Here is a 17,487-nt window from a genome sequence, read left to right as displayed (position 1 = left end):
CAGGGCCCAGGGGGAGCCGGAGCCACCTCGTCAGCCCAAAAGCAGGTGCCTGGCATGTGGCCTGAATGAGGGAGGGAATGAAGAAAATCCTACCATTGTCCCTAACATACCAGAGCTCACAGGGAGGCAGAGTGAAGCCAGGAAGTTTTCTCAGGCCACCAGATATCCTGGTGGCTGAGCTGGGATGCCAGCTCAGGCCCTGCCCTAAGGCCAGCCCTTCCACCTCTCTTACAGTCACATTCCCTTTTAGAGAGGCCTTTCCCCTCTCCTTTGTGTGGACTTTCAGGTACCCTTGGCTCTTGAAGCCAAAAGAAAGAAAAGCAGATTTCAGGGACTAAGTTTGGAGATTCAAAGCCTCTTCAGAACCTTCCTTGTCTCCTGTATCTATATTCCTCCCAGGGTTGCTTTCTTCCCAAGACTGTGATCTTGGTCACTGGTATCTATCAAGCTTCATTTCTCCTGTGTGTCCCAAGCCTGGAGAAAGGGTTTCTTCCCTCAGTTACGAGCCTTACACTCCAGAACAGGATTCTCATTGGCCCTGTTTGGGTCACATGCCCACTATGGTGTTCCAAGTGCTGGTTTCTCCACTGACTCACCACAAGCAACTTCGGACAAGGTGAGTTGCTTGTTTGCTCTAATTTGCTCTGTTTCCTTGTCTGTTACATGAGGACAGTAATGGGCTGGCTCAGTGATTTAGTGATGACTGAATGAGTTAATACACCTCATACACTTGGGATGACATGTAGTGCTCAAAAATCTGGGGAGTAATCTATTTTCTTAATTATTACTATATATTTATCTTTTATTTAAGCAATTTTCATAAAGCTCTGTGGTGGTCTCTCTGTGAAGAAGTCTCCATATGAAGTTGTAACCACTGTTGGTCCCCCAAAGTTTGGAGTCTTAATTATATTACTCTTTGTAGTCCCCAGGACCACCAAGCCAAGAAATTAACATAAAACAATTCCTGGGCTAGTTATACTCCTCTGAGGGACATATCTAGGTTTCCCAGGCCCAGCTGAGTTCATAACCCCAAGTCACAAAACTGTCACAGAAAGAACCTACAGTCCCCCTACAGTGAGTGAGTTGGTAGATACTACAAATGGGATTAGACCACCAAAAGTTCACATATGTGAACTATTGACTAGAACTTTAAAGTAAATGTTTTAAAAATAATTAAAGACAAAAGAAATCTAAACATTGCATTAAATAAAAAGAAAGAGTCAATATAAAGAAAGAACAAGCAGATTTGCTAATGTACCAAATACAGCTTGCAGAAATAAAATTTATGGTCACTGAAATTTAAAACTCTATGGGATTGCATTAAATCTATAGATTGCTTTGGGTAGTGTAGCCATTTTGACAATATTGATTCTTCCAATCCATGAACACGGTATATTTCCCCATCTGTTTGTGTCCTCTTTGATTTCTTTCATCAGTGTTTTATAGTTTTCTATGTATAGGTCTTTTGTTTCTTTAGGTAGATATACTCCTAAGTATTTTATTCTTTTTGTTGCAATGGTGAATGGTATTGTTTCCTTAATTTCTCTTTCTATTTTCTCATTGTTAGTGTATAGGAATGCAAGGGATTTCTGTGTGTTAATCCCTATCAAGCTACCAATGGTATTTTCCACAGAACTAGAACAAATAATTTCACAATTTGTATGGAAATACAAAAAACCTCGAATAGCCAAAGTAATCTTGAGAAAGAAGAATGGAACTGGAGGAATCAACCTGCCTGACTTCAGACTATACTACAAAGCCACAGTCATCAAGACAGTATGGTACTGGCACAAAGACAGAAATATAGATCAATGGAACAGAATAGAAAGCCCAGAGATAAATCCACGAACCTATGGACACCTTATCTTCGACAAAGGAGGCAAGAATATACAATGGAAGAAAGACAACCTCTTTAACAAGTGGTGCTGGGAAAACTGGTCAACCACTTGTAAAAGAATGAAACTAGAACACTTTCTAACACCATACACAAAAATAAACTCAAAATGGATTAAAGATCCAAATGTAAGACCAGAAACTATAAGACTCCTAGAGGAGAACATAGGCAAAACACTCTCCGACATAAATCACAGCAGGATCCTCTATGACCCACCTCCCAGAATATTGGAAATAAAAGCAAAAATAAACAAATGGGACCTAATGAAACTTAAAAGCTTTTGCACAACAAAGGAAACTATAAGCAAGGTGAAAAGACAGCCCTCAGATTGGGAGAAAACAATAGCAAATGAAGCAACAGACAAAGGATTAATCTCAAAAATATACAAGCAACTCCTGCAGCTCAATTCCAGAAAAGTAAATGACCCAATCAAAAAATGGGCCAAAGAACTAAACAGACATTTCTCCAAAGAAGACATACTGATGGCTAACAAACACGGGAAAAGATGCTCAACATCACTCATTATCAGAGAAATGCAAATCAAAACCTCAATGAGGTACCATTACACGCCAGTCAGGATGGCTGCTATCCAAAAGTCTACAAGCAATAAATGCTGGAGAGGGTGTGGAGAAAAGGGAACCCTCTTACACTGTTGGTGGGAATGCAAACTAGTACAGCCACTATGGAGAACAGTGTGGAGATTTCTTAAAAAACTGGAAATAGAACTGCCATCTGACCCAGCAATCCCACTTCTGGGCATACACACTGAGGAAACCAGATCTGAAAGAGACACGTGCACCCCAATGTTCATCGAAGCACTATTTATAATAGCTAGGACATGGAAGCAACCTAGATGCCCATCAGCAGATGAATGGATAAGGAAGCTATGGTACATATACACCATGGAATATCACTCAGCCATTAAAAAGAATTCATTTGAATCCATTCTAATGAGATGGATGAAACTGGAGCCCATTATACAGAGTGAAGTAAGCCAGAAAGATAAAGACCAATACAGTATACTAACGCATATATATGGAATTTAGAAAGATGGTAACGATAACCCTATATGCAAAACAGAAAAAGAGACACAGATGTACAGAACAGAATTTTGGACTCTGTGGGAGAAGGCGAGGGTGGGATGTTTCTAGAGAACAGCATTGAAACATGTATATTATCTATGGTGAAACAGATCACCAGCCCAGGTGGGATGCATGAGACAAGTGCTCGGGACTGGTGCACTGGGAAGACCCAGAGGAATTGGGTGGAGAGGGAGGTGGGAGGGGGGATTGGGATGGGGAATACTTGTAAATCCATGGCTGATTCATGTCAATGTATGACAAAAACCACTACAATATTGTAAAGTAATTAGCCTCCAACTAATAAAAAGAAATGAAAAAAAGAAAGAAGTAAAAAAAAAAGAAAAAAAAGAAAAAAAAACCTCTACAGGGGGTGGGGGGGGGGGGAATAAAACCTACGGATGAGGTTAATAGTAGATTAAACTCAAACAGAATCAGTGAGATGGAAGCCAGAAGTGGAAAAATTACCCAGAATACAGCACACAGAGAGAAAAATCTTCAAAGTATTGAGAAAAAAATATTTTGTCAATTTAGCATTCTACACTGGCTAAATTATCACTCAAAATAAGGGTGAAATAAGACATTTCAAAGTCACTACTTTGTCACTACTTTCGGGAGAAGAAAATTCAAGTCAGAAGGAAAGTGAGTGAAGGGTGGGTTGACATGTGACTCCACGAGCAACCACACAGACTGGAGGTGAGAACAATGTGGACACAGGCCTGAGGCTAAAGCTGAACTCCCGTTAGTGCAGGGAAGGGCGGCGGGCGGGCGGGGCAGTTTTACTTTAGGCTGTGTTAATCTCACATGTTACAAATTTAAGTCTATTTATGAAAAAGATAGAAAGAATGTTTAACTCCAAAAACAAAGGGAGTTGAGGGAAAGAGGAGTAAAGATAACATGATCAATCAGAGGAATAGCCCAAAGGGAGAAAAAAGCAGCTAGACAAAAAAACAAAACAATACTGACTGACAACCAGAGTGAGAGGCGAAAATCAGGTAAAGCACTTCAGTACTCGCAACAAAACACCATCAAAGACTAATCTAAAAACGGCTACACAGACTATTTACCAGAAGCACACCTAACAATATAAAATGTAGAAAGAATAAAAGGAGAATGAGGGGAAAAGATATATGAGGTCAATACTCACAAAATAGTGCTATGCCTAGACTAAACATTGAAAAAAATTAAGGCAAAAAGCATCATTAAGAATAAATAAGGTACCATATAATGATACAAGGAATAATTTATCAGAAAGCTATAATAATTCTAAATCTGTTAGCATTAAAAATAAAGCCTGAAAAGACATATAAATCCCAAATTGGCAAAATTTCATGGAGAGGCTGCTAAAGGGGAATTTTATCCCACTTCTTTTAGTAACTTATAAATCAAGCAAAGGGAACATTAGAAAAGACAGAATATTTGAATAACACAATTAACAAACTTGATACAATGGAGGTATGATCTTATGCATGTGTGTACATTGTTGGATATATATATATGTGTGTATATATATATATGTGTATATATATATGTGTGTATGTGTGTATATATATACACACACACATACATATCTCCTTGTATCCAATAATTCCTATTGAACCACATACATGGCAACCAGAAAGTCTTTATTAAATCAATATTATTCAAATATACTCAAATGTATTTATATTTGTATTTTTTATATTTATTTTTTACAAATAAATTATATTTGTATTTGTACTCAAATATACTCAAAGATCAGTATTATGCAGATCATCTTCTCTGACCATAACAAAATAATAAAGAAATCAGTAGCTAAGGGTGAGTCCTTCCTCAAAAATAAATAAATAAATACAAAGAAAGAAACCTAGTATACATTTGAAAGCTTAAAGTAAGCATACTTTTCAGTAATCCCTAAAGCAAACAATACAATGGATATCAGAAAATCAACAAGGTGAAATTAAAAATACTATTATTAAGACTTAATGGGGGACTTCCCTGGTGGTCCTTTGGCCAAGACCCCGAGTTCCCAATGTAGGGGCCTGGGTTCAATCCCTTCAGGGAGCTAGATTCCACATGCCACAACTAAGACCCGACTTAACGGACATAACTAAAGTGGAACTTGAAAATGTATAACCTTAAACACTCATTGTCAGAGAAAAGAAAGACTAAAAATTGAATTCAGTACCCAGCTGAAGAAATTAGAAAAAGGATCCTAACAACAATCAAAGCAGTAGAAAGAATTAAACAGAAAAAAACAAAATAAAAATAGATTAGCAGAATGAAAAGTTGATTCTTTAGAAAAAGATTTGTATTCCTAGAAAAATAAAACTTAACATCAGTCTTAGGATGAAATTGAACCTAAAAACACTGATAGATGTTAAATAACTAGAAGCAAACAAAACAAAACAAAACCCTACCCAGAAAAATTGCACCAGGCCTAGACAGTCAGAATACTCAGGTATTCTGCCCCTACAAGCTGCTCTGAGTTTGGAGAGGGTCTGCCCTGAACAGAGAAAGTTGGGTGTGAACAGTTTGTAGATGAAACTTCAGCAAATGTCCACTGAGCATGGACTTAAGCCTGGGGCCTTGGACATAGCACTGAACCAAATCAGGAAAGCTTCCTCCCCATGGGGAGCCTGCATCCTGGGGGGAAAGACAGGTCCTAGACAATAAGCAACAAGTGATTTCAGGGCAGGCAGACACCAGGGTGCTGTGGAGGAAAGAGCAGAGTCGGGGCAGAGGAATAGTACCGGTGGGAGAGCGGGGGCCCCGGGGGAGGGTCAGACAGCAGGACGCCCCCTGCCCCCCCACCCCACCCCGTCATGGAAACCAGGGCGTGAGGCTCGGCAGGAGACACAGCAGGCCTGCGGGGTTTGCAGTAAGAGGGGGGCTGTGGGCCAGGCCTCTGTAGGCTGACTTCGAGAGGGAGGGAAAGGCTGGGATGTGGGTGAGGAAGTGGCCCAGGAGTGTGAAAGGAGGGCGTGGTGCGGGAGGGGGATGCAGCCTCACCAGGAAGGGCCGCCAGGATGCTGCAGGTGGGGGTGCTCTGCTGGCTGCGGGGCGGGGGGTGCTTAGGACCTTGAGGGTGCGGGCACAACCGGCCTCTGCAGTGGCTGGGGGTCTGGGGGGCCACGGAGTGGTGGGCAGTGTTCCACCGGAGAGGTCTGACCCTGTGCCAGGCACGTTCCGGATGCTTTGCCCACATGAGCTTCCACAGGCCCTGGGCTTTCGAACCTGTGTTGGGAGGAAGTAGGGATGGGAGAACCATGGGTCTTTCTGGAATCTTAGCCCTGATGGAAGGGCCGTGGGGTCTGGGGACTCCTTGCCTTCAAGGACTAAGACAGGAGGGCAGAGAGGCAGGGCTGGGCTAGGAGGTGCTGAGGAGCCTGGTGTCTTTTATTCTCAACAAAATAGCCTGTCCCTGGGCTTCCTGCTCCATCAACCCATCAGGCTGCAGGGCCAGGAGGACATTCTGTGGGAAAGGTGCTTCTGGGGGTTGGGATTTTTGCCGTTTGCCAGAGTGGTGGTGGGTTGCGGAGTGGTGCCAGCTTGAAATTTGTTCCTCATGTGCCCATTCTTTGGGCTGGGTGCTCCGTAGACCTGGCCCTGGCAGGGCAGGCCCAGTTGAGCCTGGAGACCAGGGTGTTGGTTGCTTCTCAGACGTGAGGTTTTCTCCTGAAAGCGCAGCATTCATGGTGCTGGGTGTACCAAGTACAGTGGGCCCCTGGGGAGGCTGAAGGGGTCCCCATGAGGTCGTCTCTGTGGACAGGTGGGTGTCTGGCCACTCAGGTCAAGGGCAGGGTTGTAGGCAGAGCCCAGAGGCCTGGGGCTGCTCTGAGGCTGGTTGTGGGGAGATGCAGCCTCCTTCTTCAGTCCCATCACGACTTGGGGACTCTGGTGAATGTGGCCACGGCCACACAGCTGCCACAGCAGGAGGGGGTAGGGACACGGGGAGGGGCAGCTCTGGGTGACTCAGGGAGGGGAGACCAGGGGCAGGAAGACGGTGGAGACAGTGGGGCCAGGAAGCACTCGTTTCCTCTCTCCAGGGCTGGGCCACACGCTTCCCAAGGTGCTTCCTGCAGATAAGTGGGCTTCCGACAGCCCCTTCCTGCTTCCCCACTTCCCCTACCCCTCCCATCCGCCCCAGCCTCTGGGGACCCTCAGCTCCCTCACTCAGGCCAGGCCCGTGGCCTTGGGAAGAGCCTGAACATCCTGGGGTCACACTCAGGCAGGGAGGGTCCGCCCAGGCCTGGGAAGAAAGCAGGAGCAGACTGCAGACAGCGCTGGACACAGTGGGGTCAGTGGAGTCCTGGGAGGCAGAGATTTTTTCTGGAGGGGTGGTGGCTGGGGAGGGAGAGAGCCCGGTTTCCCTCAGGGGTCAGGGCTGGTCCTGGGGAAGTGGGTCTCGCTCTGGGGTGACCAGAGGCTGTTCCAGGGGCAGAAGGGCGGGTACTGTGGGGCTCTTTGGGGTGGGGGCTGTTCTCCAACGGGGTGTCAAGAACTGGTCTGTGTAGGGGTAGGGTGCTTCCAGGATGTCAGGGAAGGGTAGGGAGGTTTTCTGTGTGTGTGTTGCGGGGCGGGGGTGGGGGGGTGGGGGGTGCGGTTCATTCAAGTTTATTCCTGGGAGGCTCAGGGGATCCAGGGCTGCTCTTGGAGAAGGTGGGTGAGGCTGGGGTATTTTCTACCAGGACCAGAAGGTGTTCCCAAGCTGGGTTCTGTGAAGGTTAGCAAGTGTGTCTTGTGAGAAGGGGAGCGGCCATGGGGGTCAGGGCCTGTTCTTTGGGGAGGAGTCCAGCACGGTGGGGGAGCTTTGTGGGAGTCAGAAGCTGTTTCTCGGGAAATCAGGGCTATTTCAACGTGAAGGGACTGCTCCGTGCTTTTTAAGAACCTTGAGGGCTCGGGTTTCCCAGCTCTGGGGTAGTTCTGTGAGGCTGACGAGTATTGGGGAGGGGGGGGGGGAGCTAGCGTGCTCCAATGGGGCGGTGGTGCCTGAGCTAGTTTCTTTATTGCGCTCCCCTCTTCTCCGCCTACTCATCACCCCCTCCCGCGTTGCCACGACAACGCGTAAAACTAAAATTCACTTCCCGGTTGCAGGTGGAGACTAGTAGCGCCCCCTCCCCTAAGCCCTTCCTCTTAGGTCGCGCCCCCATCCTGTTGTCGCTAAGGTGACCGGGAGGGGGTGACAGGCGTCAGAGCTAGGCGAACCAGGGGACCTGGGGAGGGGGCTGGAGGAGGGGCGGGCCTCAGAGTCCGGAGCGAACTCCCCAAACTCGGCTAGAGATGCGGGAGCCGTGAGCCGCGCTGAACACAGTTCGGCGAGGTCCTAAGGGTTAAGTTGGAGGGTTAAATGGTTCTGACTGTGGGAGAGACCCCGGGGCTCTGAGGTCCCTACCGTCCCACCTCCAGGATTGGGACCGGATTGGTCCCTGTCATCCCCGGGTCTTGAGTAGGGTGGGGAGAGGGGGTCGGTAGAGTGGGGAGAAGCTGCCACCCCCGGAAATTAATTCTCCAGTTTTTCTCTCCCCTTCCTGCCCTGCCTCTGGTCTCAGTGCCCAAAGCGGCCCCCATCCCAGCTCCAAGACCCCCTCCTCGCCGCATCTTCCCCGGTGGTCCACGGATGCTCTTCCGCAGCCGAAGGGCGGCGCGGTCCTCACTGCTCAGCCACTCCCCCCACACCGAGGCCTAGGAGTCCCCACACCCCCAGCACAGCCCCCAGGGTCCCCACCCTGCTGTGCGGCCCTCGCCTTTCGCACGGACCCCACTCCCCACCCCGGGACCCCAGACAGTCCCCTTCGCCCTCGCCGGCCCTGAGCGTCCCGGCCCCCGCCTCCGGCTCAGCCCCCTGCCACCCCCGCTTCCCTCCCGGCTCAGGCCCCCTCCCCCCGCCGCCCCCGCCCCCGGGGAAGGCAGGCGCCGAGCGGAGCCGGGGCCGATGCAGCTGAGCCGCGCCGCCGCCGCCGCCGCCGCCGCCCCTGCGGAGCCCTCGGAGCCGCTGTCCCCGGCGCCGGCCCCGGCCCCGGCTCCCCCCGGCCCCCTCCCGCGCAGCGCGGCCGACGGGGCTCCGGTGGGGGGCCGGGGGGGGGCCGGGGCGCGGCGAGGAGCCCCGGGGCGCCCAGCTCCTGGCCGCTAGCGGCCCCGGCCCGGGCGCGGGGATGGACGGCCCCGGGGCCAGCGCCGTGATCGTGCGCGTCGGCATCCCAGACCTGCAGCAGACGGTGAGCCTCGCCGCCCGGGTCCCGGCGGCACCCTCGCCCCGCTCTCGCGGCCCCCCACCCGCGCGCCGCGAGCTGTGCGCGGGAGACCCCGGCCCCGGCCACTCGCCCCTCCCCCGCCGCCTCCGCCCGGACCCTCCCCGCGGCCGGGCGGGGGCGGGGCCCGGGGAAGCACCGCCCCCGGGGCGAGGCCTCGCGAGCGGGGCGCAGAGGCGGGGGTCCGCGGCCTCCGCTCCCGCGCCGGGACTCGGGCGGCGCCCGGGGCCTCCGTGCCACGCGCTGGCCCGGCGGCCCGATCAGCTCACGACCGCGCTCCGCTGCAGAAGTGCCTGCGCCTGGACCCGGCCGCGCCCGTTTGGGCCGCCAAGCAGCGCGTGCTCTGCGCCCTCAACCACAGCCTCCAGGACGCGCTCAACTACGGGCTCTTCCAGCCGCCCTCTCGGGGCCGCGCCGGCAAGTTCCTGGACGAGGAGAGGCTTCTGCAGGAATACCCGCCCAACCTAGACACGCCCCTGCCCTACCTGGAGGTGAGCAGCAGCCGGGGACGGGCAGAGCCCCGGGCTCCAGAGGGTGCGGCAGCGAGGGGCACGGACGCGGGGAGTTAGTGTATGCGGGGCGAGTGAGGAGTGAGCCGCGTGCAGGCGCGCGGTCAGCAGCACGTGCGACGGGGTGTGAGCGGGCGTGACTGCCCAGAGCGCCGCGTGGAGTACGCCCGCCGCGGGCTGTGTGCACATCTGTGTCTTGTCTTCCTGCCACCGCCCGTGCAGTTTTCCTAAGGACAGTCTAAGTCTTCCTCTTTGCTCACCTGTTCATGATGTGAAGGCCGTTGAGCACCCTGTGAGCAAGGGGGCCAGATTCAGTTTGGAGGTGGGGGTGGCAAGTGCAGTGGGCTTTGGAACAAGCGTTATGGTCTCTGAGCTCAGCTGACTGGGCCTCCCTGGTGGCACAGGAAGGTAGGCACAGTTCTGTCCAGAGAGGGGTGTCTAGGAAGGTAGGCCTGGAACCTGGTCTTGGAAGAGTACTGAGGTTTCCAGGGAATCCTGGGGGTGGGGGTGAGATAGGAAGGGCGCAGCAGGCAGAGGGACTGCTGGGCGTGCAGCACACCTGTCCTCGGTGCAGGTCGTGTCCATGGTGTGTGCATGGGCTGGTGAGGCCGGCCGGCAGGAGCTTTGTTGTGGGGGCGATGAGCAGTGGGGCCCTGGCCACACAGCAGTGGGCAGGACTCCATTCTGTGCCTGCTTTCACTTACTCAGTCCAGGTGGGTGCCTTTTTCTGCCTTGTCTTTACCTGAGCAGTTTCGATACAAGAGGCGAGTTTATGCCCAGAACCTCATTGATGATAAGCAGTTTGCAAAGCTTCACACAAAGGTAAGGAGGCAGCCACAGCGAGGGGACTCCAAGGTGACCTTCTGCACTCCCTCCAGTCCCCTCCCCGCCATGGCCAATGCTCCCCTAGCTCAGCCTTAGCTGGATTTTGTGATGTCAAAAATGTCCTTGAAAAATTCCCTTCTTGAGGCCTTCCCAGAACGGCCACTCCAGCTTGGTTGGGCTGGCCAGCTTTGGCTCAGGCTGCTTTCTCCTGTCATCAGGGACCCAGTGTGGGTGTTGGGGGTGGCTAGAGGGCCGGATGCAGACTCTGGGCACCATGACTTTGGGGTGGTTGGCCTGGTGATGGGTTCCACTCAGGTCAGACTCTCACTGACCCCTCTGGTGGGTCCCTGGCTAAGGGGTGGAGTGCAGTAGGGCGCAGTGTCTTTGTGGGGGCTATGTGAGCGGATGTGGTTGTTGAGGGGAGCTGGGTTGGGGTGGGGAGAACAGGGCATCCAGGACTTAGTGGTCATCCAGTGCTAGGCACTTGAAATTAGGCATCTTGTTATTTTTTTTTTTCTGGGACAGACTATTATTAACCCATTTCATAGATGAAGATACTGAGTCGCAGAGAATTTAAGTGACTTGCTTACAGCTCTGCATCCAGTGATGTTGGGATTGAACCCAGATCTTCTGACTCTGGGCCCCTAGGCATACCTGTGGGGTCTTTACTCCTGGGTACTGTTGCTAGGAGGGTCTGACCCCACATGCTCTTTGGGGGGCACCTTCCTGCCTTTTCTGAATGTAGGAGGGGCAGGGTGGGTACCCTGGCCCTTTCCATAGGCAGACTCCCTGAGTCCCCACCCCAGGCTCCTGTGGGCCAGTGGACATTTGCTTGCTGGACACTTCATTGACAGTCTCTGGGGCCTAAGAGAGGGATTTATGCACTCACCCCTGTGCCCCAGTGACCCCCTTGTGACCCTGGAGTCTCTGTGCCAGACTCCTCTGCTGCCTTGGTTCTGTGGCTAGGCAGAGACTCCCTCACTGGTCTTGGTATAACCCATCACCTGGATTCCTCCCATAGTTACCTCTCCTCCAAAGCTGACCTCAGTGACCTGCAGGGCACCAATGACTCTTGACCTTCAGTGAGTCTCACTTGTTTTTAGGATGAGTTTCAACTCCGTGCCACAGTCCTGTGTTTCTGCCTGCCTGGCCTCTGACCGCCCCCCAGCACCACATTAGGCCTCCCCCCGCCCCCCCCCCCCGACCCCCACACTGGTGGGGCCGAGGTCTTTCCTCTCAGCTTTGAACATCCTTCCTTCTGTCTCATTGTCCTAACCCGCCAGAGGGTGCCCCCTCGCGTGGAGTTGTCCCCACGGCACCTTGTCCTATTTCTGATGCGTTTTGTTTCTAGAGGGCCTGGGTACCTGGGACCTCAGACCAGGGTACCTTGCCTGCTGCAGGCAGCACTGTAGCACCAGCGGGAGCTTAGTGAGGTTTTGCTGAGTGAATTGATGCATAACTGGGTGAGTGAAGGAAAAGCAGTCAGAGTCACGTCACAGGAGGGGACACCTGGCAGGAGAGGAGGGCCCTGGAGCTGGAATCTGTCGTGGGGTGAGCACGTGAGAAAGATGCACTGGAGAAGGAGCAGGCTACCTGGGGAGCAGAGGTGCAGGCTGCCCCAGGCTGCCTCCTGCCCATGTGGCTTCAGGCTTTTCCAGGCTGGACAGGTTGGGGCATCAGGGCCAGGAAGAGAAGCCAGGGCAGAGGCTGAAGCTGAGGGAGGGAACTCACTTAGCTGGGCTTGGGGGCGAGGAAGGATCTGGAGCAGCATGCGGATCCAGTGGAGCTGGGATTGAGGCCACGGTGGGAGTGCAAGGTTAGGGTAACACGGGAAAGGGAGAAGGTCATGGTGGAGGCTGATGGGTCAGACTGAGGGGTGTGGTAGTCCCCTGGGGGACGTGGGTGATGGTCAGATGATGGTCGTCAAGTGTGGGCTGATCAGGATGGCTGGCTCTTCCAGGCGAACCTGAAGAAGTTTATGGAATACGTCCAGCTGCACAGCACAGACAAGGTGGCCCGCCTGCTGGACAAGGGGCTGGACCCCAATTTCCACGATCCTGACTCAGGAGGTGAGAAGCAGATCAGGGAGGGGCATGGTCTAGGAATGGCCAGGACTGTGACCTCCGCCTGTCCCTTGCACCTAGAGTGTCCGCTGAGCCTTGCCGCCCAGTTGGACGACGCCACCGACCTGCTGAAGGTGCTGAGGAACGGCGGCGCTCACCTGGACTTCCGCACGCGAGACGGGCTCACGGCCGTGCACTGTGCCACGCGCCAGCGGAACGCGGCTGCCTTGACGGTCAGTGCAGGCCCAGCCCTCGCTGGAGCGTCGTGTGACTCCGGCGCGGAAAGAGGCTGGCCTGGCATGAATACTGAGGTTCTTGCCCTCAGACCCTGCTGGACCTGGGCGCCTCACCGGACTACAAGGACAGCCGCGGTCTGACGCCCTTGTACCACAGCGCCCTGGGCGGGGGGGACGCCCTCTGCTGCGAGCTGCTCCTGCACGACCATGCTCAGCTGGGGACCACCGACGAGAACGGCTGGCAGGAAGTCCACCAGGTAGGCGGGGGCACGGGGGCAGGGCCCCGGGCTCGGCCTGTGGGTCTGGGCTGTGCCCAGGGCCCAGCAGTAACCTCCCCTCCCCCAGGCCTGCCGCTTCGGGCACGTGCAGCACCTGGAGCACCTGCTGTTCTACGGAGCTGACATGGGGGCTCAGAATGCCTCTGGGAACACAGCCCTGCACATCTGCGCCCTCTACAACCAGGTCGGTCTGCACGCTTGCACACGTGTGTGCACACAGGTGACGCTGTACAGTGACTACGTGTGTGTGCGTGTCTGACCTATGTGTCACACCACAGTTGCGTGTTCTGCCTCTTGCAGCGAGCTGTGGCCTTGCAGGTTTATGTGTGCCTATCGTTTCCCTGAACACATGTGTCACACATGGGTGTTCTGAACAACCACATGTGCATTGTATGCATGTGGACCCTCTGTGCTAGCTAGGACCTACACACTTACACCTGACCTGCCCTCCCTATGCTACACGTGTGTGTGTTGAACACGTAGCCCTGGGCCCTGTGTGTGCATGTGTTGTCACCCAGCTGTGACCCCTCCTCCAATCTTCCCGCAGGAGAGCTGTGCCCGTGTCCTGCTTTTCCGCGGAGCCAACAAGGATGTCCGCAATTACAACAGCCAGACAGCCTTCCAGGTACGTGAATGCAGGAGCGTGGGGCTCCCCGGGGCACGTCGCTCCATCTCTGTGTGGCTTGGTCTTTCTGGACCTTGGTCTATTCCCTATAAAGCAGTGAGGGAGCTCTGGGCCCAGGGTCATCCCAGGGTGAGGTGGGGGAAGGGGGTGAGCCAGGGCAGTGCCCGGCTCTTATGAGGGGTGCTCACTGAGGATGGCTCCCTCGGTCCCCCTTCCAGGGAGAAGAGAGGAGGGTCAGAGGGCTCTGGGGCTAGGGGAGAACAGGTGTGGGCTGTGCCTGTCCATTCAGGGGCCTTCACAGGTCACGTAGGGAGACCAGGTGTGTGGAGGGGCCATTCCGAGAATGGGCAGGGTGGCCAGTGTGTTCCAGCTTTAGCTCTGAGAGTCTTGTGTCCCAGGAGACCCCTCAGTCCCACACAGACTGGGGTGGTGGGTGAGACAGGGGCCAAGGTCTGAGCCTGGGGCCCCCAACTGAGGACGGCCCTGCTCGGGCATTCAGGGAGCCCCCAGGGCTGAGGGGAGGTGAGTCTGTGCTGCTGAGCCTCCCTCCTCCACCCCGCCCCCCCCCCCCCCAGGTGGCCATCATAGCGGGGAACTTTGAGCTCGCGGAGGTCATCAAGACCCACAAAGATTCGGACGTTGGTGAGTTCTGCCCACCGAGGGCCCTGCCGATGTGGATTTGTGGGGGTTGTCGGGGCCCACTAGGGCAAGAGTGAGTGGGGTTGTTACAGGGGAGCCCCTGACCTGGAGCCTTTTCCTCCTATTCTCCCAGTGCAACTGGGAGTGGTCCCAGTGGTCCCATTAGTGGGCTCTGCAGGCATAGGGAATGTGCTGAGGGGAGGGCCTGTGCAGGTGGACAGAGTCAGGTTAGGGTCACGGTTAGGTGAAGGCTGTGGATCGCGGTTAGAGTCAGGTCAGCATTAAGGGTATGGTTGTAATTGTTCAGTTCAGTCGCTCAGTCGTGTCTGACTCTTTGCGACCCCACGGACCGCAGCACGCCAGGCCTCGCTGTCCGTCACCAACTCCCGGAGTCTACCCAAGCTCATGTCCATGGAGTCGGTGATGCCATCCAGCCATCTCATCCTCTGTCGTCCCCTTCTCCTCCTGCCTTCAGTCATAATTGTTACCACTGTGGATTTAGGGATCAACTTAGGTTGGAAGCAGGAGTAGAGTTAGGTCAAGGTTTGTTTTCCTGTGAGGTCGTGTGAAGGGCCAGCAGGGGACATGTGGCAGTGTAGCTCCACCGCAGACGCTCAGCATTTCACTTCAGCTGGAAACGTAAAAAGTTTAAGTGGCCCATAGCCAGCTTCCTTGCATGACAAGACCACCTGTATGCGTGTGTGAAGACATCAAAACGAAGTGGTAGGGATGCGTGTGGGGAAGGGGGCAGCCATCTCAGGCAAGGGGCTCTGAGCTCTCGGCAGCCAGTGCTTCGGGGGGGCCCAGCACGTGCCGCAGAGGGAACCCAGGAGCTGCTGTCTAGTCTGAACCTCAGGCCTCAGGGGCCACCCTCTCCCAGGGCAGTGTTGGCTGTGGGTCTGCCCAGGAACCTGTCCTGCAAATCCTGAGCCTCCCCTCCCCATGTGGAGTGGCTGGGGGTGGGCCTCTCCTCCTGGAAAGAGTATTTTCTGGCCAGAGGCTGCCCCTTCCAGCCACCTGGCCACAGAGCGAGCCCTGTCTCTGCTCCCTCTGTCCTGGGCAGACAAGGCTTTCTCCCCACAGCTCTCCTGGGAACAGACTCCCAGGCTTCCCTCTCTGTTGGGACTGCAGTATCTGATGCCTCCATTTTTACAAAGTTTAAGGTGACAGTGGACAGCAAAGGGCTAAGGCTGGTCCCAGGGTCTGAGTCCTTGTTTGTTCTAATGTGAAGTTATGGTAGGCTATGGTTAGGATAAGGTCAAGTTCATGTTTAAGGAATCTTCGTATATAGTCTCCCCTGAACAGACCTGCCGGCAGTGAGGCTTGGTTGTGAGCCCCTTGTTTCCAAGCAGGGTCAGGGGTCTGCGACAGTGGGCAGACCCTGTACCCTCTAGCAGCAGCAGTTGATGCATGCTGAGCACGTAATTGAGCCAATGAAATGGTGCTGGCTTGCGGTCCAGGTTCTGCTTGGGAGAGAACTGTGGTGAAGCCTGAGGTCTGAACTGGGGTAAGAGGCAGAGCAGGGGCTCCAGTTATGGTGTGGTTGGGGCTACTGCTTGTTTTGGAGGAGGTCGTCAGCCTGGGACAAGCTTGGTTTCTGGATGTGTGGGGCTCTATCTTCTGCTTGTGATGTCACCTTGGGAAAGTGGCTTGGGACTTCTGTGCCTCAGTTTCCTTAGGTAAAATAAAGTCTTTTGTGGTTCTTTACTCCTTTCCTCACTGACCTTATGCAGTATTAGATTCCATGGGTCTGGACTCTGGCAGGTAGCCTTGGTCCAGCTGGTTGGATGGAGGGTAGGGGCTTGTCTGTGGTCCAGGCTGAGTCAGGAAGGCCTCAGCTGCCCCTCATCTTTGGACAGAGATGCCGGGGCTCCTGGGGTCACCATTATCAGCTTCTGTCTGGCTGATCCAGGGTGCGCTTACCTGGCTGGGGTCAGGCATTTGTGGCTGAGCTGAGAGGTCACATCGTTTAGTCCCATTGTTGGCATCAGTTCTGCTGGCCACGCACCCTTACCTGCTCAGAAGTCACGCATACACTCAGATGACACAGCCAGATGTGCCTGAGTTACAGGGGAGTATATTCTGAGCATTTATGATAACCCTCTCAACAAGCCCCCAGTGAGTGATTGCTGTTAGTCCATTTTTACAGAGGAGGAAACCCCAGGCACAGAGGGATTAATAGCAGAGCCTGTCTTCAGACCAGAGCGCCCCAGAGATCTACCCTTGCTCCCCCACTCCCTCGGCACACGCTCCCTCTGGGAGTCAGTGGTCACGTCTCACCTCAGCTTGGGGACCCAGGTGGGCCCTGTGCACAGAGGAGGAGCAGCAGGGAGGCTCTGCCCAGCCATCCTTCCTTTTCCTCCGGCACGAAGCCACCTGGAGGGATCTTGTAGGCTGAGCCCTGTCGTCACTCTTCAGGGGACAGGTCACCTGGAAGCCTCTTGGCAGCCCCCCTGCCACCCCTAGACTGACCCGCAGGAAGCAGGGACCCTGCCTGGGAGCAGCCACCTCTGCTTCCTCACCTGCTGCCTCGGGCTGCCTCTGTGTCCTCAGGCCCTCCGCCCATCTCTTGTGGACACTCTGAAGCACACTTCTCACTGACTTGTCCCAGAGTGCTTTTGAAGAGTGCCCTAGGAAAGTGCTTCTCACTTTGTAGTGTACATTTGAGTCACCCAGGGATCTAGTTAAATGTAGATTCTGACTCAGAGGGTCTGGGTGGAGCCTGAGATTTCCTAAGGAGCTGGAGGTGAGACTGCTGGTCTGCATACCGGAGTCTAGAACAGGGCTTGGCAAACAGTGCCCCCAGGCCAAATCCAGCCTTCTGTCTGTCGTTTATTTTAATTGAGGCTTTAAAATCAAAGATTTAAATTTCAGTTAAAATCAGATTCATGTAACATAAAATTAACTATTTTAAATTGAATAATTTAGTGGTATTTAAGACATTCACAACCAACTCTATTGAATTCCATAACATTTTCATCATCGCAAATGGAAACTGTATATATTAAGCAATTATTCCACATTCCGCTCTCCCTCAGCCGCTGTCAACCATTAACATACTTTCTGTCTATATAGATTTACCTATTCTGGATATTTCATGTAAGTGGAA

At 53.6% G+C, this 17,487-nt stretch overlaps 1 protein-coding gene across 1 annotated transcript in view; it reads left to right on the top strand.

Annotated features, from left to right (window-relative positions):
- The first annotated feature begins 7,095 nt into the window (after positions 1 to 7,095).
- SHANK3 (SH3 and multiple ankyrin repeat domains 3) overlaps positions 7,096 to 17,487 on the top strand; it is a 51,737-nt gene continuing 41,345 nt past the window's right edge. Inside the window, 11 exon segments of the mRNA XM_043882654.1 lie at positions 7,096 to 7,252; positions 8,505 to 9,078; positions 9,080 to 9,170; positions 9,491 to 9,694; positions 10,463 to 10,534; positions 12,498 to 12,606; positions 12,682 to 12,833; positions 12,926 to 13,093; positions 13,182 to 13,298; positions 13,662 to 13,739; positions 14,315 to 14,381. Of these exon segments, the coding sequence (XP_043738589.1) occupies positions 8,888 to 9,078; positions 9,080 to 9,170; positions 9,491 to 9,694; positions 10,463 to 10,534; positions 12,498 to 12,606; positions 12,682 to 12,833; positions 12,926 to 13,093; positions 13,182 to 13,298; positions 13,662 to 13,739; positions 14,315 to 14,381 (1,249 nt within the window). The 5' untranslated portion in view covers positions 7,096 to 7,252; positions 8,505 to 8,887.

This window comes from Cervus elaphus, chromosome 22 (genome assembly GCF_910594005.1).
Source record: "Cervus elaphus chromosome 22, mCerEla1.1, whole genome shotgun sequence".
Lineage (NCBI taxonomy): Eukaryota > Metazoa > Chordata > Mammalia > Artiodactyla > Cervidae > Cervus > Cervus elaphus.
Note: the sequence above shows the minus strand (reverse complement) of the source record. Positions and strands in the feature narration are given on the sequence as shown.